Source organism: Antennarius striatus, chromosome 18 (genome assembly GCF_040054535.1).
Source record: "Antennarius striatus isolate MH-2024 chromosome 18, ASM4005453v1, whole genome shotgun sequence".
In the NCBI taxonomy this organism is placed as follows: Eukaryota; Metazoa; Chordata; class Actinopteri; order Lophiiformes; family Antennariidae; genus Antennarius; species Antennarius striatus.
Window position 1 is genome coordinate 14,237,046 of NC_090793.1, and position 22,422 is coordinate 14,259,467.

Here is a 22,422-nt window from a genome sequence, read left to right on the forward strand (position 1 = left end):
ATATGTAATGAGGCAAATCTGACTAAAGTGACATCATGATGATGAACCCACACCTGTGGCCTCTGGTACAAAGACACAACAAATACGTGATCATAAAAAGGATTAACGTGCACACCCGTAAGTGCAGCCTATTCTTATATTCTTCTTTGAGAAACATGAATGCTGACAGTAACTGCCAAAAGGACAATTACATAACAAAACTTGAAGGTTTCGGTGACAATGGTGTTGGTAAATCAACACTTAATAAGCGACTAACACTAGCTTTATTTATTTATCTATTTATCTTAATCGTAATACCTTAATCATGGGTTCCCCATGTCTGGATGGGTTCTCTTTAGGTTCTCTCGCTTCCTCCGCGCTACCAAAAAGTTAGGTGTACTGGTCACTCCAAGTTGTCCATAGGTATGGGTGGAAATGTGAGTGTGTGTTTGTCTTTCTGTGTGGCCCTGCGATCAACTGGCGACTTGTCCAGAGTGTTAGGATGCTAATGAGGATTCAAGTATAACAATCATATTGACATTAAGATGAAGAGAAAATTTACCAGGTCTCTGTGGTCTAATTTAACAAGAGTAATCATGGAGGCATAAACATTTTTAAACATCTACACTAAGCATGGTTACTTCATCATCAGTGGGGAAGAACCATCGTCTTATTATGATTCATTCTTCATACTACACTCAGCGCACACAAAGAAGACATAGATAGATAGATAGATAGATAGATAGATAGATAGATAGATAGATAGATAGATAGATAGATAGATAGATAGATAGATAGATAGATAGATAGATAGATAGATAGATAGATAGATAGATAGATAGATAGATAGATAGATAGATAGATAGATAGATAGATAGATAGATAGATAGATAGATACTTTATTAATCCCGGAGGAAATTGCATATATCCACTGCTCAGGCATTAAATAACAAATAATACTGGATAAACACCAGGAGAAAAGGAAACATTGACATCACAGGACATACCACAAGACATACATTACACTAACAGACAGACACATGCAGCACTAACAGGACTTATATACTAAACTATAACTAAAATATAAACAGTATAAAATTTAAAAATATTACAGTATTAAAATATAAACAGTATAAAATAAAATCTAAACAGTATAAAATAAAATCTAAACAGTATAAAATTGAATTAAAATATAAAACAGTATAAAAAATAAATAAATTATATATATATATATATACAACAGTATAAAATTAAATTTAAATTAAATTAAATTAAATCCATATTCAACCCCGTGCTGACCTCGCCACCTCCCCCCCGCTCCTCCTGAGAGAGTCATTGTACCCCCTGATGGCACGGGGCACAGAGGAGGACCTCAGCCTCTCTGTGGAGGCGCTGTGTGACAGCAGTCTGCCGCTGAAGGTGCTTCTCTGCTGGGAGAAGGTGGTGTGTAGGGGGTGCCTGGTGTTGTTCATGATGGCCTTAATTTTAGACATGGTCCTGCTCTCCATGTGCAATGTGTTCATAGGACGCTGCTTAAGAGATAACATCAAATACTACTCAGCTCAATAAATATAACAGCTGGATTTCGTGAATATTTGCGTCCTAACTACCCTTGTTTATCTGGAGTTTATCTTCAGGCTTAGTCACAAAATGAGCGTCCTGTTTAATGTTGTATTTCAGAAATGGGCTCACAGCACAGAAAATGATATTCCAGAAAATGATATATAATATAGCTGATACACGATGATGTTATGAGAGTTAATATAGTGTTCTTGGCCTACTAAAAATGTTGACTCACTAATAACAGAGGACATAGGTCATGGCTAGGATATGAGAAGAAGTGAAACTGCTAGTGCTGGAAGAGTAAGGCAAGCTCTACTGACAGATGAAGGCCAAAGTGTAAACACAAGCAGTGGCTTGTTGAGATTTGCCTGAAGTGAACTCTTAAGTGTGATTCATTCTGATGTTTGGTTGGTATTGTGTAATAGAAGCTCTAAAAAATATGTTTTATACTTTGTTTCTCAACCACAGTTGAACTAATAAGGGAAACAATTGATTTAAATTTATGATTTAATAATTTCACCTACATTTATGTATTAGCTTTTTTAAAGGTGGATACCCGTTCTTGCTACAATTATTATTATTCTTATGTATGGCAATGAAGATGATTGAATGAGAGGATAGATGAATGAATGAATGAATGAATGAGTGAATGAATGAGTGAATGAATGAGTGAATTAATGAATGAGTGAATGAATGAATGAATGATGTGGAACCTGCTTGACAGCAGTTACATACAGTATACACTGTAGTTCCAGCTTCAAATGGTTGCTCCCCCTCTTGTGGCAGGTTGGTTGAACTGCAATTGTTTGAGGCGAGCAATTCATGCAAAGCAGCAGAACAGCAGCTCATATAATATATATAAGATGTAATACAATACATAGACTCACCAGTATCTGAGCAGGTAGCAGTCCTGGGTTTGGTGAAACTGATTGGTTTTGTGGTGTTCAGTAGCTGTGGCAGTTTCTCAGTCCACTAGGTCTTGGATTGGGGTATGAACCAAAATTTTAAAGTTATAGAGGTGCCAGACTACCTTCTGAGCACTGCTGGGGTGCCCTTGAGCAAGCCCCCACCCCACCCCACCCCTAACGGTGGCAATGGTTGGGTGCCCCATGTGGCTGGCTGCCTCTCCACCATCTCTACCCTCCCAACAAATTGCAAGTTACTGTATTGATCTTAATTTGTTTTAAGGACTTCCACAATAAAAAATATTATAAACAACCCAGTTGACAAAAATTTCTGATTTGAATGCATTACTAATGAACTATGCTTTGTAGCATTCACACCACATGTAGTCATACCTAATTCCTAAAGCACCTGTACAGCAACATTTCTGAGAAACCACAATAAGTGTTCTAGTTAGGTGTTACATATTTTTGGACATTATAATTGGCGCTAGATAACCTGTCAATGTTAAGACATCAGTGACAAATAAAATTTCACCATGACAACAAACTCCACTATGTTGAAGATTTTGGTGTATGAAAGGCCCTACGAATTAAAACCAAGTAGATTATAGACTACATGTGCTATGTGTGCTTTAAACGCAACAATCAATGCAGTTCCACCAATGTCATCAGTGTGTAGGTGTATCTGCAAGGAGTGTCAGCTCAGGCTATGCATGTAAACTTTAAGTTGACCTTTGTGGCTGGTGGTAACATGTATTAAAATAAACGTGAATTTAATGCCTCTAGTTATGAGAATAAATTCTTTATGACCGACGACCGGTCAAAAAATTGATTGTGCTAGGGGGGGGGTCACTCGCTCAGTACACCCTGAAAACCTTTCTGTCTCAATTTGTATTATCTGCGCGGTGGGTTGTGGGTGTGTGTGTGTCGAAGTAAAATGGCGGACTTGGCAAACGAAGGTGAGTAAGTGGCAGTATGAGGAAAAATAATACAGAGACTGCTCCGTTCTAATAGGTGCCCTTGCACTGTCTGCACATTAAGTAATAGCAACGAAGCTGTTTGCGTGGTCTTTATAGAGAGTTCGTGTGAATTACAGCTTTGCGGCGTTCATATATCTACAACGTTAGCAAACAGGCTAACAATGCTAACGCCAGGGCTGTGGGTAATACCTGGAGTGCCACGGAACGCACTCGAATGCTGCCTGTCACTAGCTGGTTTGGCTCCTAACGTTAGCACCCGCACTATTTATATGTCACTTGTGTTCAGTGAAAATACAGTGAGAATGTGGCAGTGATTACAAGACCAAAAAGGCAGTGTTTCGCTTGCTACTATGCTAAAGTATTAGCGGCTATTGTTATCAAACTTCTTGGGTGTAAGCGCAACATTTACAGTACAGTACTGTTATTTGATGTAGGCAGGTAGCACTGTGTTACAAGTCTACTTGACGTTCATTTGGGCGCGTAAAGCAAAGCGTCAGCTAATGTGTTGGTTGTTATCGCTGCTACCTTGACATTCATTCTGCCTGAGTCATTTTTTGCTGTTATGACATTTTTAAAACTCATCTCGTCGTCATGAAGAATGTTGGTGTCATTGCCGAGATGGCTCATGCGGGATGAGGAGCATTAGCAAGCTAACTTTAGCTTGTACTCTTAGCTTCAGTGGGTTCGGCACTACGGGGAACAACCGGTGGATTAGACTAATTGCTGGAACGGGTCATATTGAAAATGCTAGCTAGTTAACATAAGCAGCGATCCGTTAGTTGAACCATGAATGACTATCAGTGCTTCACGCCAGAAGTGTTACATTCAACTGTTATAACTGGCTGTAATCCAGAGACTTACAGAATTGGATGCAAAATATAGGTCACAGCGTATTTATGTTTAGTGCTATTGAACGCGTTTCATGGATGTACGAATAGTAATAGCAATGAGGGCTTGCGTTGGAGATGGTGTACGTGAACCCGGTAAACAATCCTGTCCATGTGTCCTCGGCTTTTTGCGGTTTTGCATTTATCCCCCTGCGAGGCTCTACTAGAACGGAGCTACACCTGCTCAGGGTAATAGGCCCAACTCAGACGGAGGAAAAACCTTTGTCTGGGAACATGATAGGATTATACATCTTACTCCAGTGTGAAGGCAGGCGCACTAATTGGTGAGGTGACAGGCCCATTGTCACCTGGAACGGCGATTGCTATTCCTGTGTTATTGTGACAACGACAAGTGTACGTATTTGGTTAGATAAATAGAGTTCCCGTTTTGTATCAAAAAAAATTATTCTGAACTTGCTGGATGTTTTACATTTGTGATACAGATAACTATTGAATATTTAACATTCGATTATGGTTGATATGAAGAAATTCATTATTTTAGGTCGGCATGATGTAATGTCTGTCCTATAATACAATTGCATAAAGAAATTATATATGGTACTAGATGAGATTTGACTTTAAAGATTATAATCCGACATTTTTAGCTACATGAAATGTATGCTCGTGTCACAAGATGAACCAATTTAATATTTAAATAAATTGTAAACCTTTAATTTGTTGTAAAATATTATTCGAGAACTATATACATACAGTGATCTGTGAAATATGGAATGAATGATTGACATTTAGCAATCCATCTAGCACCAATTCATCTTGAAAAATGTATGAGATTTTTGAATATGAATTGGTGCTAAATGATTACTGTATTTCTATTGCACATAACTTTCTTGCTCTCTGAATTACTTAATGTTTTTTTAGGAGAAATTTTTTAGGAGAAATTACAGGCCAATGTACTAAATTTCTGCTGTAAACTTAGAGAAGAATCAAAATTTTCACGCTGTTAGTGTTTTCATAACTGGCATGTATCCTCCTTTAACAGACAAGCCTGCCATAGCGCCCCCTGTGTTTGTTTTCCAGAAAGATAAAGCACAGAAGGTAAGTTTTTGTTATTCAAGTATGTCTTGAAGCTGTATTTTGTCTGGAGTGCATTACTAATACAGTGATACCTCTGTACTCGACCGTAATCCCTTCTGAGGTGGTGGTTGAGCACCGATTTGTTCGACCACCGAAACCAATTTTCCCATAAGAAATAATGGAACGTATTTTAATCCGTTCTTACCATTTAGAAAAATACCTAAAATATTATAAGAACGTGTATCTAGACAACAATGAATACGTAAATGTGCACAAGCAGTACATGATAAAGATAAAGCATTATAAACCATTTTGTATAATTTACTTCTGTTTCAGAGAGTGGTTGATGGCACTAGCGTCATCATGGAAGGGGAATCCCTTCCATGATGACGCTAGGTAACACGCCTCCAGGGGTTTTCTCCCTTCTCTCTCTCTTCCGTGGAGGTGAATCTGGCTGGGCAGTAGCCTTCCTCTATTCTTTAAGAAGGAACCTGTCCATTGTCAGTTGCTTCTGCTTCAAGATAGTGGAAATGGCTCGTACACCACTTTCATATTTTTCTATAATTTCCGTACGTCTTTGCGTACGTAATTTGCGTACGTGTTACTCCGCTGGCGGTCTGAGTCGAACTGACGCTTACCCGCTGGCCGAGGAGCGCAGCCGAGGAGCGCGTTTGGGTCTACTCGGCTAGTCGAGTACCGAACATCTGTTCGGGGTCCGATACATTTTCTACTCGAATTTTTTGGTCGAGCACCGATTTGGTCGAGTATAGAGGCGGTCGAGTACAGAGGTATCACTGTATTTTAAAGAAGAGTTTCTGTCATCAGAGCTAACCCTGTTTGCAAACCTAACCACAACACTTCAGCTGTCAAAGCCTCAATCTTGCTTGAGTGGATAATGCTTTTCTCCATTATTGCAGCTCTAGACTGAATATCACGTAGATTAATAAAGATACAATCAATTGTTTTTCTTCTTATGTAACCATACATTGTTTTAAGATATCCTGAATAATGACTTCTCTGTTAGGGTCAAAAAATCAAACTGAAAAACAAATTGTGTTTTCTTACAGCGATCTGCAGAGGGTTCAAGTGCAGAGGATGGAGAAGGTATTTGTAGATTTGAAACTGGTTGCTTAATCTCTCTTCCTCATATTTAAACTGAAAAATTGAGTTATTTTTTTATGTTTTTTGCAATTTTTTAGATTCAGATAAAGATGAGGGAAGCTATTTTCCTCCTGTGAAAAGGGAAAGGACCTCATCATTTCCACCCCCACATACTGGTAATGGTATTTGGTGACTAAATATTTGTTTTCATTTGGTTCTTTTTTATGCATGCCAAAGGCATTCCTTTGGTCAAACCTTTTGGGGGCTCACACGACATGCATCTATTGCCCTGCAAAGGTTTTTAAACCCCAGCTAAGTCATTTATTTTACTAGATGACACATGAATATTAATATATTTCAGCATGTGAATTTACCACAATAATACTTTTAATCCTAAAAATCAAATTTTTAGTCCATCCAGATTGAAAGCAAATGACTCTTGTAGTGTGAACAGTCTCATACCACGTAAAATCAGATTTTTGAAAGACTGATTGAAATGACTTGCAGCAGGTACTTTTAAATTGCATTTGGACAGATGCGTCTCAGTTTGAACAGCTCTGGAAGCTTGGTTTTGACTGTCCGTCACATCACTGTACGCTATGCAAAAGCCAATGTGCCAGGAGAAAGAGGGCCAAGCGTTACGATGTCTGGTGCATCTGAGATGCATGACGACGCCTCTGACTTTGTTGCTTTGACAACCTGTCAGATCAACCAGTAATGTGGCCCAGTCTGAACAGAGTAAGATTCCATTTGGACACTTACTAAAAACAGTGCAGACAGTCAACCCTAAAAATCAGATATGAAAGGAAATCTGATTGGAATCCGTTTTGCCTGTCGTATGAATGCAGCCATAGAAGCAACTGGTGTCAAGTTATTCAAAATGTTACTCTCGACCTCAAATTAAAGTAGCCTGTGATTCAACAACTAAAGTACACCTGAGAAAATCAGAGGACTGAAATACTCATGTTTGGTTAATGGAAGAAGTTACCTTTCCCCTGTTAAGATCCGGCTTGACAGCTGTAATGCTTGTTTCCAAGCAGTCCTCCAAAGTCTGGTTTGGCACTCGGTTCCTCTCATGTGTTTTTTATAGAGTTCATTTTGGCCTGTCCATAGATTTGTCAATGTCGTTCCTCTGGAATATCCACTGCGAAAACCGTATAAACCCCAGCATCAGGAAATGACTTGTTATAAATAGATAATAGCCAGGCTGCCTACAGAGATGCACTCATTGCCCTCCCTTGTTCAGGTGACGTTTAAAAATTAGGAGTACTGAGATTTCGAAGTAGCAATAGCTTTTTGACAAGCCTCTGGCTGTTCCAGATAGGACTCCTTGAAGCTTGCATGCTTTGTATTATAGTGGTGCCTCAGATCATATTCTTTAGCAAGAGTTTTGTTGCAAATGAGGCACATTTTTACTGTATTTGTAAATGGTTGTTCTAAGAAAACATATCAGTCAATTTTTCATAAAATCCGTGGTTTTCTGCATCATGTTTTTGCTGCTTGGAGTATGTTCAGAAGGCCTTTCATTTTACAATCTTCTTTGCAAATTATTAGACTGCATTTGACGGTGATAGAGAGCCGAGTGGCCACACAACTATAACGCCTAAAATATTGCTTTCACCCTCTAGTGCCTTAGCGCAGTACAGGAAATAAGGACTTTTTAATGCTGAAACATACTAAAAAAAAAAAAGCCCATAAATTTGGAATAATGTCAAGTAAAAATATTACTCCAAACAATAACAATAGAAACAGCAAAACAAACATGATAGATACAAAAGTAAACTCAGTTACTAGTGTGCTGGTTGTAATGAATAAAAACAGTAAATACATCTCGGTACAAAATTTTTTAAATGCCTAACAATATAATCCTGTATGCTTTAATCAGATTTCAAAAAAGTGCCACAATGCTCAAGACAGGCTTGTTGAATTCACAGAAAAATATAATTTATAAGCTAGTGTTTGTAATGGTAGCTTATAAAATGAATGAATTCCCATATAAATTGATCATTGGCCTCTCTCACACACATTGTTTGGGGTGAGGTAGCCTGTTTTGTATGTATTTCTTTTAGAGCAGTTGCTTTCAGGTTTGTTTCTATAGACTTGGTTGCCTCTTTGTCTTGTGAAATCTTAAAACATTGGTCACCATGGTGCCTTTTACTCAAACAGTGTACATCATCATTTTTTATCCTGAATCCCACATTAACCCTGTTTGAATAATGCCATTTGATCCTGTAATTATTTGTCTTATCCGAGTGTTGAAGAAATTTTTGTGCTTGAGCATGCCCCTATAAAGTGTCTAAAATTACCAATGGCGTACACAGTGATTTGTATGCTGAGTGCACTGCCTGTTCGCTGTTTGCAGTTCCCAAGAACAATGTATTCATGCCCTCAAGTTTCTGCCAGTCACCAACTGGGAACTCTGACTCTGAGCCAGGTGAGGCACCTAGACCCTAGTTTTTCTACACAGCCCACTCTCAACATCTTTGTTCTTGGTTGTCAAATGTGTTTCAGCTGTTTATTGGGATAACAACAATAGTTCCAATGTTATTTATAGCTTGGAAAAGAATTGCAGTTACAGAATATAGAGCCAAACAAATTGCCCAGATAGTACATATTTGAGTAAATAGACATGATGTGAAATTTAATAACAAACATGTAAGGTTTATTATACTACAGCAGCCACTGGAGAAATCTGTGTGTTGGTTCAGGTTAGGGGTGTGCCATATGCTTTATCTGCAATGACATTTTCTTAGTTGTTTAAACATACTAACTAGCATTATCAAGTATATCACTCTGTACCAACCAGTCAAAAGCTGTGTCTTTGCATCCATACCCTTGTGTTGCCATGTAGGACAGACAAGAATTTCTCAACCTTTTTTCAGTCACAGCACATTTCAATAATTACAAAACCCAAAACCGGTGAAGTTGGAACATTTTGTAAATTGTAAATAAAAACAGAATACAAGGATTTGCAAATCCCTTTAAACCTATATTCAATTGAATAGACAGCAAAACTTTGTTATTTTTTGCAAATATTAGCTCATTTGGAATTTGATACCTGCAACATATTTTTTTAAAAATGGCGCAAGTGGCAAAAAAAACCTAAGAAAGTTGAGGAATGCTCATCAAACCCTTATTCGGAACATCCCACAGGTTGAACAGGCAAATTAAGAACAGTGGGGTGCCGTGATTGGGTATAAAAGCAGCTTCCCTGAACTGCTCAGTCATTTACACAAGGGTGAGGCGAAGGTCACCACTTTGTGAACAAATTCGTGAGCAAATTGTCTGACAGTTTAAGAACAACATTTCTCAAAGAGCTATTTCAAAGAATTTAGGGATTTCATCATCTACGGTCTATAATATCAAAAGGTTCAGATAATCTGCAGAAATTATTGCATGTAAGCGGCAAGGCCGAAAACCAACATTGAATGGCCGTGACCTTCGACCCCTCAGGGAGTACTTCATCAAAAGCCATCATCACTGTGGAAAGGATATCACCACATGGGCTCAAGAGCACTTCAGAAAACCACTGTCAGTAACTACAGTTTGTCGCTACATCTGTAAGTGCCAGTTAAAACTACTATGCAAAGCAAGACGCCATTTATCAACACCACCCAGAAAGGCTTCCGGCTTTGCTGGGCACAAGCTCATCTAAGATGGACTCATGCAAAGTGGAAAAGTGTTCTGTGGTCTTACGAGTCCACGTTTCAAATTGTTTTTGAAAAATGTGGTCGTCTTGACCAAAAATTGGTCTCCTCAGTTCCAAAATGTTTACTGAGTGTTGTTAAAAGGAAAGGCGACAGAACACAGTGGTAAAAATGCCCCAATGCCAACCTTTTTGCAATGGGTTATTGCCATTAAATTCTAAGTTGATGATTATTTTCACAAGAAAATTAACTTTTTCAATTTGAACACTATCTTGGCTTTGCTGTCTATTCAGTTGAATATAAGTTGAAAAGGATTTGCAGATCTTTGTATTCTGTTTTTATTTACAATTTACACAATGTGCCAACTTCACTGATTTTGGGTTTTGTATATAAAGTTTTCTGGTGTCTGTCACACCAGCCAGTGTTCATCATTGCAGTTGGCAGCTCATTATCTCTGACTAGGGTTCACTACATTTACCTTATTGGAAGTAGATTTTAATGTATGAAAACCAGTTATAATGTTGGCAATGATGTGTTTCAGTTACATCATTTTTCACAGCTTTACCTCTTGAGTCTGATGAAATTTTTACTACTTGGTATAGCCAAGATAAAAATTGATAATTTTGTGATCTGTGATTGTTGTATTAATTATCAAGGAATTAAGTACCGTAATATGTGTTTTGTGCCTATTTTGAAGTGTAAATGTTTTTTTTTTTTGCTTCAGATTGGATTGTGTTGATTCTTGTCACCAGTTCAGCTGTTACAGGGAGTTAGTATGAACTCCATAGTTAAATATTCAAGAAATTGTCATTTGGTTAAAAGGTTACACATTTCTGCTGCATAGCTGCGTTGAGTGCATCTCCATGTTTTAAATGTGCCATCAGAAATATATCGGCAGGTAAAAATTAAAATAGGACTGGGGTAGTTTAAAGCTAATGTTTAGTAGATACAGTAATGACTGTAAATATTGTGCTGTAGCGCCAATGAAGGCTTGGACATGTCAGGCTAAAAAAGCCACTGAGAGAGGGAGTCGGAGAGAAACAAATCAGAGGACATAGAAACTGTCATTTTGTAGAGGATCCGTAAGAGCAGCTATGAGTTTGGGCCCTTTGGTTAAAAAAGGTACAAAAACACAAGTTGCTGTGTGACTATTTGGCCTTTTTTTAATGCCATCCTTCTCTTGTGCTCCGTACCACAGAGGAGAAGCCTGTGGGGTTCCGTTTAAAGCCACCAACTCTCATACATGGACAGGCTCCAAGTTCAGGTTGGTGGATGTGGTCAAAGGTCTTTTTTATGTAATGATTTTTCACACTGACTTTTAAAATTGCAAATTGTCCACCTTGATTTTAGAACTTGTTGTATTTAAAAATATATAAGCAAACTTTACACTGTTGCAGGTGTCCCGAGTCAGAAACCCAAGGAACAACAACGCAGCGTCCTCCGCCCTGCAGTTCTTCAGGCACCACCGTCTAAATCACATATAGAGTCCAGTGAGTTCAACTCACCATCACCAGTGTTTGTTTAATATTTCTTACATATTTAATATTGTCAATCATTAAACATTTCTTTGGTACGACGATTCCTTTAACATTGCATTTTCAGAATGAGCATAATACAAGAGGGTCTATTCAGTATTTCCATTGCCTCAAAAGAAACAACTAAATTATATCTGTCCTTTCTGTCGATTCTTCTAGATTCCAGTTGTGGAACTAATGGTGTGAAAAAGTCATCAGATGAAGCACCGGGGACTCAGTCCCTCCTCACGAACAACACAGAACACTCAGTCACCCCGGCCACGCCAATGGTCAGGAGTAGATAAATCATCATCTGAAGCTTGCTATTTGAAAAACAATGGTGGTCAATGCATTCGAGCTGAGGCTGATGCATCAGCAAGATGCGTTTCAGACCTAAATGTTTTTTTATGTTCTTTTCAAACAATGCATTCTAATTCTATGGAGTATTTCTTTTGTGTGTTCTCATATTCAGAAACATGAAAATGAGGAAGATGGAGCAAGTGGTAACAAAGACGGAGGCAGAAGAGAGAAGGAGACAGACGTAGCAATATCTTTCGTGTTTGGCCAGAATATCAAAGACAGAGCAAAGGTGGGTTGTTTTTCCTTTCCTGTTGCACATTCCTTGACACAGTTGACCTGCAAAGGTGAGAATGTGAGACAAACAGAAAAACACTCAAATATGTCAAGCGGGTGGTGAGGGCTTTTACTTATGAGTTGTATATCTCCTTGATATTCAAAATTCACTTTTGATTTAATTTTTATATTGTTATATATTCCCTAACATGTTTCCAAATAAAACTATTTTTCTTTTTAATAGTTGGAAGAGAACAGTACAGAGGAGAAGTCAAAGGATAGTGTGCCACTGGACTCTCAATCAAAGGGCACAAATTATTTCTTAGAATACATCTGTACGCCAAGGTAATGACACCATTCTTTTGAAAGTTTTCATCAACTTTATGATCATTCATTATTAATGTCCATCAATTTACCATTTTTTATTTTCTGCCCTTTCAGTTCAAAAAATACCACAAACAGTACAGAGAGTGGGGCAAAATTTGTGTTTGGCCAGAACATGTCTGCACGAGTTCTGGTGAGTCAAAACAACTTTCTCAATTGCATGTCTCTAGTCTGCTTCATTGCATAAACTCCTCATTATGGTTTCAATTGTATCCAAGGGTTTTTGGACAGTGCTTGGATTGATCTTTGTTGTGTTTTCAGAGTCCCCCAAAGGGCGAGTCCACAAATGAGGAAAATAAGGACATTTCAGCTAACCCTGCTTCTGAGCCCTTGTCACAGGAAACCACACCAGAGAAGGGTAAAGACAAAAGCCCCATTGATTCTTGAAAATGTTGTTCGTATTCACAGCTAGGTTTTGCTACACAAATCTTACATTTAATAGCAAAATGAGAGATATGAGACAGTTGAAGAAGCAGTTCAGCCTAAACCGCCATCAAAACGTATTTACATCTGGTATTTGTTTATATGTGGGATGGAGTTGGTGTTTGATTAGCTTTCCACCAAGTGAGGTCTGTTATTGGAGAAGCACATGTCAAACCACTAGTGATACATCACACCTGTTTCCTTTAAAATCAAGCTAATATGGAAAAAGTAAGGCGCAACAGAGTGAAGTGAAATGAATGAAATAGAAAATATAAATACAGACTTTAATATTGTTCAATCATTAACCCTCTCTTCTACCCACGTAGAAAGTGTAAACTGAACTCGGTTCACTTGTGCCATAAACAATCATGGCTTCATAATGACCCTTCAGCCCTGCCTAGTTCAAAATCGTATGTTTTTGTGTCACTACTGGAAAGTTATTGGAGTGAGAAGCAACTCTTGGAGAGTAATCCCTCACGGCTTTGCGTTTCAAGATGCCTGGCTTCACTTCATTGGGGATTTTTAGTAGGTAGTCACGTGATACAGTATGCACATTCTATTGGCTTACAGCATCCGGAAGTGTGCTGCGTTCTGTGACTCACGGAATGCAGCACACTTGCATGCATTAAAGAAACACTAAAAACAGCTTTAAACAATCTATAAGAGTAAGGGAAAAGGCAATACAGATATATGGTGGTATAATATCAGCATAGGGAGGGTTGACAAATGTTTAAATTACAGTAAATAATAAAATAGTTTGTCTTTGTATAACTGAATTTCATTATTTGCGGGTGGTCCTGGAACACATTAACTGTGAGTAACTGTATCACTGTACATCATTTCTCCACTTTATTTTATCTTTCCAGTGAACAGCGTGTCAGAGTCTTTGGAGGAATCCGCAGCAGCTTACACCAAAGCCACAGCCAAGAAGTGCATCTTAGAGAAAGTAGATGTCAAAACTGGAGAGGAATCAGAAAGCAATGTTTTACAGGTACAAGACAGGCTGTTTTAATTCAGCACATGCTGTCAATAAATGTGACACAAAACCTCTTACATTCTTGTCACACGTTTACTTCAGATGCAGTGCAAGTTGTATGTATTTGAGAAGACTGCACAGTCATGGATAGAAAGGGGTCGAGGTTTGCTGAGGCTCAACGACATGGCTTCAACAGACGACGGCACACTACAGTCACGTCTAGGTAAGCACACCTGCGTACACGTCTTCAGGATGAAAGAGTACATGAACAAATAGCTGTTAACAATGTGCACTGTCTCAGTTTTTATTTATTACTTTGTGTCTTGAAGGTTTGCATTAAATGGAAAGCAGTTACCTCACTTTAAATGTAAAAATACACATCTTTCTTAAAAGGAGGATTTTTTTTCTGCTGTTGTAAAATGGTTAAAGCCATTGAGAGAATTTAAAGCAGTAGATATCCCTGTTTTTGTTTTTTATCTTATACAAATTCCTGTCACCTGACATAAAATGACATAATGGATGAAAGAAATGAGCGAGTCTGTGGTGCTAACTGCTGTTCGTCTTTCATCCAGCAATGCTTTACTCTACTGGGCATACACACTCCTGTCAGTCTCGTGCCGAACACTCTCCCTCAACTTGAGTAAAACAAACAATTATGGTAATCCCTCGTTACTTGTGGTTAATGTGTTCCAGGACCACCCGCAACAAACAAAATTCCGCTATATGGCGTCAGACTATTTTATTATTTATGGTGATTTAAACATTTATTACCAGTGACGGGCGGTGAGGCACCGAGGGTAAGTCAGTTCTACGAGTCAGAGTGGCGTATTTGCCATTAAACTAGCAGCCTGACATTAAAAACTGATTAAATGCATTACGAGTGTACCACTCAGGGCGGATTATTTCCTCTGCTGAAGTTCGAAGCAGATATTTAAACTCCGACATTCGTCTTCTCATATTAATTAAATCTTTTTTCCATCGATTGCTAGTCCTATCTGAGCTGAGGCTCGACTGCTCGCTCCTGCACTGTGTGTCATTGTCATACTGGTATTAAACCACTTTATACAGTATCTGTATTACCTTTTCACACACTCTAATAGACTGCTTAAAACAATTTGGAATTAAAGAAAAGTGTTCCTTTAATACATGGAAGTGCGCTGCGTTCCGTGAGTCTTGGAACGCAGCGCGCACACAGATGCTGTCAGCCAATAGCATGCACGAACAGTATCACGTGACCATCTACTAAAAATCCACGATGTAGTGAAGCCGCGCATCTTGAAGCACAAATAAGCGAGGGATTACTGTATTTTAATTAAAAGGCAGTGGGGGTGTGAAATTACCACATTTTTTGATCCAATTTTCAGATGACACATTATTCACTTGGCAGAAACATTGTTTCAAAATTGTCAGTGGAGATGGTTAAAACATTAGGTGACAATCAGAGGGAAGATGCATAAAATTTTTTGCTTCATCTTCATACTATGATGGTTTCAAGAGGCTTAAGATTGTCATTGAAGAAGCCACCAAAGTTAAGTACTGCATTAGTTATTGGTCGCGAGACAAATTATTTACTTGAATTGGCATTCTGTGCCCTACTGTATTGTTTAAGATACAAGTAGATTGACATACAAGTTCAGTCACAAAACGAATTAAGCATGTATCTCAGGGTACTACTATATATCATATATAACAATGTTTTTTTAAAATAGCAAATAGAAACAAAGATGCCTACTGGTTAATTTAAATCCTGTTCATCTAATTTATTACAATGCCTCACTTTGAACACTAGAGGGAGCCCTTCTCTATGCACATTTTATTTCGCTGAGCTATTGCAGCACAAGTTGTATGCTGCAGAAATATGTAATCATGAGTTTAATAGAAGATTACTATCAAAATCATTTTTGCCTTGTCGCCCTTGTTTTCTGGACTTGATTAAAGAAGTTGATCTCAAATTGTATACGCAGTTGAACATGTAAACATGTCTGTAAAGAAGCATAATGCTCAGTCTTCTTGGAAAGAATAATTGCTGGGTTATAGGTGCAAAAAAAAAAAGATAAAAATTCCACTCTTGATTTTACCACCATTACCCACAACCTGGTCAACCCTAGGGGCACCTCTGATGGAACCACATCTAAGAATTAATCACACAGTATTTATTGTCTCAATACAGCATGTTTTACCATGAGTTACCTATTGTTTTTAAGACTTAGCATCACATTCATTGTCATCTACATCACGCTGTGGATGGTGCATCTGTCCTCCAGTGAACAATTCTGAGAGACCCGCTGTGCCTTCAGACCCTGCATGTCAATAATATCAAACCTTAAATCAGACTCAGTAAAGTTACAATAGATTGTCGATTCTTGCCGATCACTCGTGGATCATGAGAGCAGTTAGTTTTCCTTTTCTTGTCTGCAGCTACGACATTGCATGGCATGTAATTCATTGCTGCTTGTTTGTGTTTAATATTTTTCAGTGATGCGGACCCAGGGCAGCCTCCGGTTGATACTCAACACTAAACTTTGGCCCCAGATGCAGGTAGACAAGGCCAGCGAAAAGAGTGTACGAATCACTGCCATGGACACAGAGGACCAGGGTGTCAAGGTCTTCTTAATATCGGTGAGCACCACCAATATTATACCAGAGCTTCGAGGATCCTGTGTATTTGTATATGTAGACAGTAATGGAAATGTTATGATAACTCAGTTAAAGGCTTAAATTGTAGAGCTCATTTAATGTTAGGGGCTTGTCAGGAGGAAACAGTGTGAGATGGATTCTGTTTTGGTTGACTTAAACGTTTGTGACATGCATGTGGAGCCTTGATTTGTGCTCCAAAGCTGCACTGGTGTCATGTTGATGCCAAAAGTGTAATTCAAAAATCTAACTGTTGATTCTTTCCAGTTTGATGTGGTTTAGCGATCTCTTCCCTCTGTGCCTGTTTTCTTCAGGGTAGCTCTAAGGACATCGGTCAGCTGGCTGCTGCATTACATCACCGTATCTTAGCTCTGAAGAGCAGGGCAGAGCAAGAGCCAGAGATCCCGACAACAAACATCCCTGAGGCTGAAGTACCGCAGTCCAATGAGGATGATAGCGATGAGGAAGACACTGCCTCAGCTTCAGCATGCACTCCTGCTACAAGTGGGTGATTTTTAAATCCGCTCCTTTTTTGGGTTCCTTGTTTTTGTTTTTCGACTCCATGCTCACAGTAACTGGCAGGCATTGCGTTTTTTTCATTCATCCCATTCCCATGCGTGTAACATCTTGAGGGAACTCAGATTTTGTACAAAAATCCACATGGACATGAGATACACTGATTAGATGTACGTATACTGTATGTTCAAGGTCGTCAGAATGTTGATGATTGAATCCCTGTCCCTTTCAATTTACATGTTAAAAAACCCTTTCGGAGCACACTATTTCCTCCCTTCACACTGTAAGGGTTGCCCACTGTTGTTCAGACTATTCTATGTACATTCAGTTATTTTCCTGGTTTACACTAAACCAATGCTCCCTCTAATTTTTCATGTGTCTGGGCATACACACAAGCTTCCTAAGCACACTGAGGATCACTGAGCAACATCCGATATGTACGCTGTGGCCTCACACCAGTATCACACTTGTTCAAAACTTTGGATCATAGCAAGGTACATGGCTTATTAAAAGAATCAAACTCCAGTAGTAATTTTCATTAGTTTACTTTTTTTTTTTTTTTTTAAATTTTGTATACTTTCTTAATCCCAAAGGGAAATTAAGAGCTCACTCTAGTTTTGAGCAAACACATGTATATATGTAGTATGTACAGGCCCCTGTAACACATACAAACACACGCAAGGGGGCCTGTACGCAGAGTGGCGGGCAGCTCCTACATAGTGAATGAGCAACTTGTAAAGGGGGACAGCACCTTGCTTAAGGCGCCTTGGGAGGTGAGCTGACACCTCCCACTGTCAGCTCACACTCCAGGCGGCAGGGTGAGAGCGGGAACCGATCTGCCGATCTTGGAACATTAGACAACCCGCTCTGCTGCTTTACCGCTGAGCCACTGCCGCCCCTAAAAATTACTTTGCATTGGCCGGGATGCAAAGTAATATAAGTGATTTTAACATATGTGATTTGGCCCACTTGAAATTAAAATGACAAAATCTTGTTCTTGATGAGATGTGTAGTATGTCATATGTGAGGGTCCTGCTTTTGCCATGGGAAGAGAACTGTTTTGGCCTAGTTGGGGTCCAGTTGGGGTCCACACCTTTCAGACATAACATTTTGTTCACATGAAAACATTCACATTTTGCACTATGACGTGTGGTGTTGCTTGTGATACAGTGTAAATATCTAATCCCTCCTTGTTTTATTAGCATTTCTACTTCCCAAAAGTATCTATTAGTAACGCCATTTAATGATTAATATCCATAAATATAAAGATCTTAATGTCATTAGAATATGCACAAATCCGACTTCTACCTTATTTTTCACGTGGATTTGCACTTTGTCCAGGTTAATGGCTTTGTCTACTTCTTGCATTGATCTTTTTCAAAGAAAAAATCTCATCCAGTCTTAATTTCATCATCCAGGCTTAACAAGCAACAACCCAGAACTCCTCTCAACTCCCGCTCAGCGCTCGCATACACCCTCACCCCTCCTTCAAAGTCTTGCAAACTCATGCACAACTCACACACGCGCAAAACAACTCAGGCCAGCAACACACAACAGTAACAACACACGGGATATCACAATACGTTTATATTTTTTTTATGCGCAGCATAGAATTTCTTGTGCACTGACACAGTGCAAGCGGCACACAGTTTAGAGGGAACATTTCACTAAACCATGAGAATAACCTGATTTCCATGCTGTGTTTGTTGATTTAGTTTTTATGCTGGAGCACCGCCGGCTTATTTTGTGATTATTCACATTCTGACCGGATCAGCTACAAATGCTTGTCAAGCCGCTGTTGCTTTCTTCCTGCAGGTAATTCAGAGGGAGGAGAGGGCCAGCCAGCAGGAAGCACATAGCGTCACTCAGCCTGATAAGACGCTGCTGTTCAGGCATTTTGCTGTAGGCATCTCCATGGACACCCTTTGACCAACATGGGTCATCCAGACCAGTACTTTTGGATCTTAGAAGTCTAGCTCCAGGAAATAATCCCTTGTGCCGGAGTGTCTCACCCAACTCGTGCAGTTCATTTTCTCTGCATTCAACATAATATCTGGAGTCGTTTCTTCCCTGCCTTCCCTGTTGTGTTTTATTTTTGTTTTCGAGTATTTTTTCTTCTCCCCGATAGCAAAAATAAAGACTTCAAAGCTTTGGTTTGGGACTTTTTCTGCTCATCATATTGATGAGTGTAAGGGTGTTTTCCTCTACATTTTAAAGTATGGCACATGTTAAGACTGCAGTTTCTACTTTGGGACCTTTTTACTCACTCTACAGTCGTATCTCTGGGAGCCACACATCCAGAGGAGCTCCATTCACAGTGTATTTGACTTGTCTTCAGTCCTTTATTTCTACATCACATTCAGCCCCCTTCCCCCATCCACACAGTCCATGAATTAGTTTTGACAAAATGTAATTTATTTTAGATGGTCATTTTAATGAAGCATCTCAACACCTATGTGCTGTTTGTGATGGCAAGCCAACACCATCTAAAGTGTCATTATAGCAGTTTCTAATTTTTCCTATTGACCTAAATCCTACTGAATAAAGTGATGAAACAATTCAATTTCTGCTGATGTGCGTTATGTGAGGACAAAGGAGCAGAAGTGTTGTAGTCATTGTTCCTCTCCAAATGAACGCGTTGTTGGTCATTCACCTTGTTAATTTGTGCATTTTTGTTTCCAAATTGAGGAAATTAAATCATTCGTTTACATTCTGCATGAACATTTTTCTTTCTTTTCAGCATCAAGGGTTTACTGTGTTGATACTTTTTTTTTTTAACCATTTACATTTTGAAAAACATTGAAATGAAGACTTCATGCGTTGAGAATTTGAGTGATAACTGTAATACATGTTTTGAATGTTATGTACATTTGAATATATCATTTATTAGCGCACCATGTTTTCTCATCTCCTCCAACTGCCCCTTTACAAAATAAACCATTTTGGACTGACATCTCAGATCTTTTTTCATGTGAAACAAGATTGTCTGCAAGATCCAACTCGCAAACAAATATCAGAGCAAAACATCGGGTGGGTTTCATACACTTTGACATTGTCTGGAGCTGCATTAAATCAAAGAAAGAGGTTTGGCTGATTTATATTCCAGTGTTGTCTCCCCCACAGGTAGATGCAAGCTGTACCCTCACTGCTCTGAGCAGGAATCAGCAGTACTTGCTTATGCACATTAAGCAGTAAAAACACAAGGTCATGGGTTTTTGATGCATGTACCTCTCACAATGGTCTGACATAATCATATACACACAAACTAGGAGCATCACAGCTGCTGCCAAAGCCAAGTCCTTATCTGGTTTTCTACAGATTGTTGGAAAGTCTTTTCTTGTTACTTCCTGGAAATAACGTAGTGTAGAGAAAAACACATTCTGACCATAGATGGTTATGACTGAAATCCTAAACAGGTTCTTGTTTTGTTTCACCTCACTGATTTCACAAATACTTTTTTAGGAACTTTTGGAGGGTTACAGAATCAAACTTCGGATTTGGCTTTCGAACATAGGGGAAGATAAAGCGGTTATATTTGGAATATGAGTTGTGGAAAATAAGCATGATGTATTTTATAATCATGTCAGGCCAACAACAAGAGTTCTTCATTTTCACAAATTTCCCCACTGTGGGACAAGGATTATTATTATTATTATTATTACTGTGTGCGCACAGCAAACTTTAAATGTTGTTTGTCACAGCAATTAAAAGTACTCCAACTGAAACCACTGGCTCACAAACACTCAGGCCTGTGACCCGTTTCCAGAAGACATATCTCGTGTCAGGAAGCTATCAGGACTTCACAAAGTCAGAGAATTTGTGTCAGAGTATAAAGTCAGAGTATTCATATATTTATATAAATCATGATGTAAGAGACCCTTGTTTTTGGGCCACTGAACGTTTTTTTTTTTTTTTTTTAATACTCTCAGGCCATTAATAATGTTATGGACCCTACTCCAGAGTTGAAGGTGACACCAAATTTATAATTAAAGAGTTACTGATGTATGTGAACATCTTCCTCTCCATGGAATTATGTTATAACTGCAATCATTTTGTGAGTAAAATGTCCTGCTAGTTTGAATTCTACATTCCAAATCCTCACAGTCAGTAGCAAAATATTCAGCAGGTGACAAAACAGGTTTTGTCTTTACTGTTTGAAATGTCTGAATATTGATTAGGTCATAGTAGAAAAGAAAGTTCAAGCCAGAGTCTCTTTTACCTGCCAGCACTGGTTCATTCTAGTTTATTTCTATTCATTAAGGACAATAGATGATCTCCATGTGCCTTAGTCATTATAAGAAAAAGAGAAATATTTCATACAGTTATTAGTTTTCCTTCTCATATGATGTACACTTTTTTTTTTACAGTGAGATTTATTTAATGTTTCTAGGTATCTAAAGATATCAGTAAGAGCTTGTCAAGTGTTTGAAGTTTAAATGCATCACACCACACATCATTTTTTTCCTGTTACATGCCGATCAAATTGAGATGTTTTTGACATAATCCTGTATGTTTCCAGAAGTTTATAGCAACTCTTTCACAAATTATCTTAATTTGACGCATGGAGTAGATACAATATTTAGTAAAAATCAAGGGAATCACTCGAGCAGCATTTCTCCAGGGATGATGATGTCTTTTGGATCACTGGCCTGTCAGTTTCTCCACCAAGATTAAGTTGTAAATACTGCTGCATTTGATGGATTTCCAAGACTTTTTTTTATTCCAACAATCATTGTTACGAAATGAATGATGAATCCTCTAGGCTTGTGATCCCCCCATGATCCCCTTCCTTTTGTGCCACCATGAGGTTCAATTTTGTGGTTTTGCATGAAACATTGAAAAAACTACTGGATGGATGACCATCACATTCTGTACAGACATCAAAACTGGAAGTATGAATCTATTAACAACAGAAATTGTAATTTTAAAGAACCCAGTTGAAACCAGAGGACACTCAGATAACTCAATTCAGAATCCTATTATGGCATCTGTGAATGCAAAAAAAAAAAAAGACCCTGGATTTATAACACCATCCAGGCAAACTTCAAAATCTAATCACCTGTTCCCTACCCAGAATTCTCCTTTCCACATGGACTTGCTTACACACAGAAAAACAAACAAGTGGAACCAATCTCATCATCATGTCCAAGTCTTGACAAAGAGGTAAAATTCCACCTCCTCCCTTTGCAATCACTAAAGATGTGTGTTAGTGAAAGTCCCATAAACTCATTTAGTTTTTTTTTTTTTTAGACTTCTGAATACATAAACAACAATCATATAACATAAACAAAATGGCCATCAAGGA

At 38.5% G+C, this 22,422-nt stretch overlaps 1 protein-coding gene across 2 annotated transcripts; it reads left to right on the top strand.

Annotated features, from left to right (window-relative positions):
• Window positions 1-3,378: 3,378 nt before the first annotated feature.
• On the top strand, window positions 3,379-20,070 carry ranbp3b (RAN binding protein 3b). 2 transcript variants are annotated; one of them, XM_068341320.1, is made up of 17 exons: window positions 3,379-3,406; window positions 5,315-5,370; window positions 6,417-6,453; window positions 6,549-6,626; window positions 8,813-8,884; window positions 11,296-11,361; window positions 11,495-11,587; window positions 11,792-11,901; window positions 12,084-12,200; window positions 12,429-12,529; window positions 12,626-12,701; window positions 12,830-12,926; window positions 13,858-13,982; window positions 14,070-14,190; window positions 16,444-16,586; window positions 16,916-17,105; window positions 18,933-20,070. In XM_068341320.1, exons 1-17 carry the CDS (start codon window positions 3,385-3,387, stop codon window positions 18,974-18,976), a joined length of 1,548 nt encoding a protein of 515 aa, XP_068197421.1. In that variant the 5' UTR covers window positions 3,379-3,384; the 3' UTR covers window positions 18,977-20,070. The 2 variants fall into 2 exon arrangements, with proteins under 2 accessions (XP_068197421.1, XP_068197422.1); XM_068341321.1 differs by lacking the exon at window positions 8,813-8,884.
• The last annotated feature ends 2,352 nt before the right edge of the window (window positions 20,071-22,422 follow it).

Excerpts from the sequence above, each read along its gene's own strand:
- ranbp3b (XM_068341320.1), top strand. The coding sequence starts at position 3,385 with ATGGCGGACTTGGCAAACGAAG. Across the intron at positions 6,454-6,548 it reads AAGTGCAGAGGATGGAGAAG|ATTCAGATAAAGATGAGGGA; the intron begins GTATTTGTAGAT and ends GCAATTTTTTAG. Across the intron at positions 11,902-12,083 it reads TCACCCCGGCCACGCCAATG|AAACATGAAAATGAGGAAGA; the intron begins GTCAGGAGTAGA and ends TCTCATATTCAG.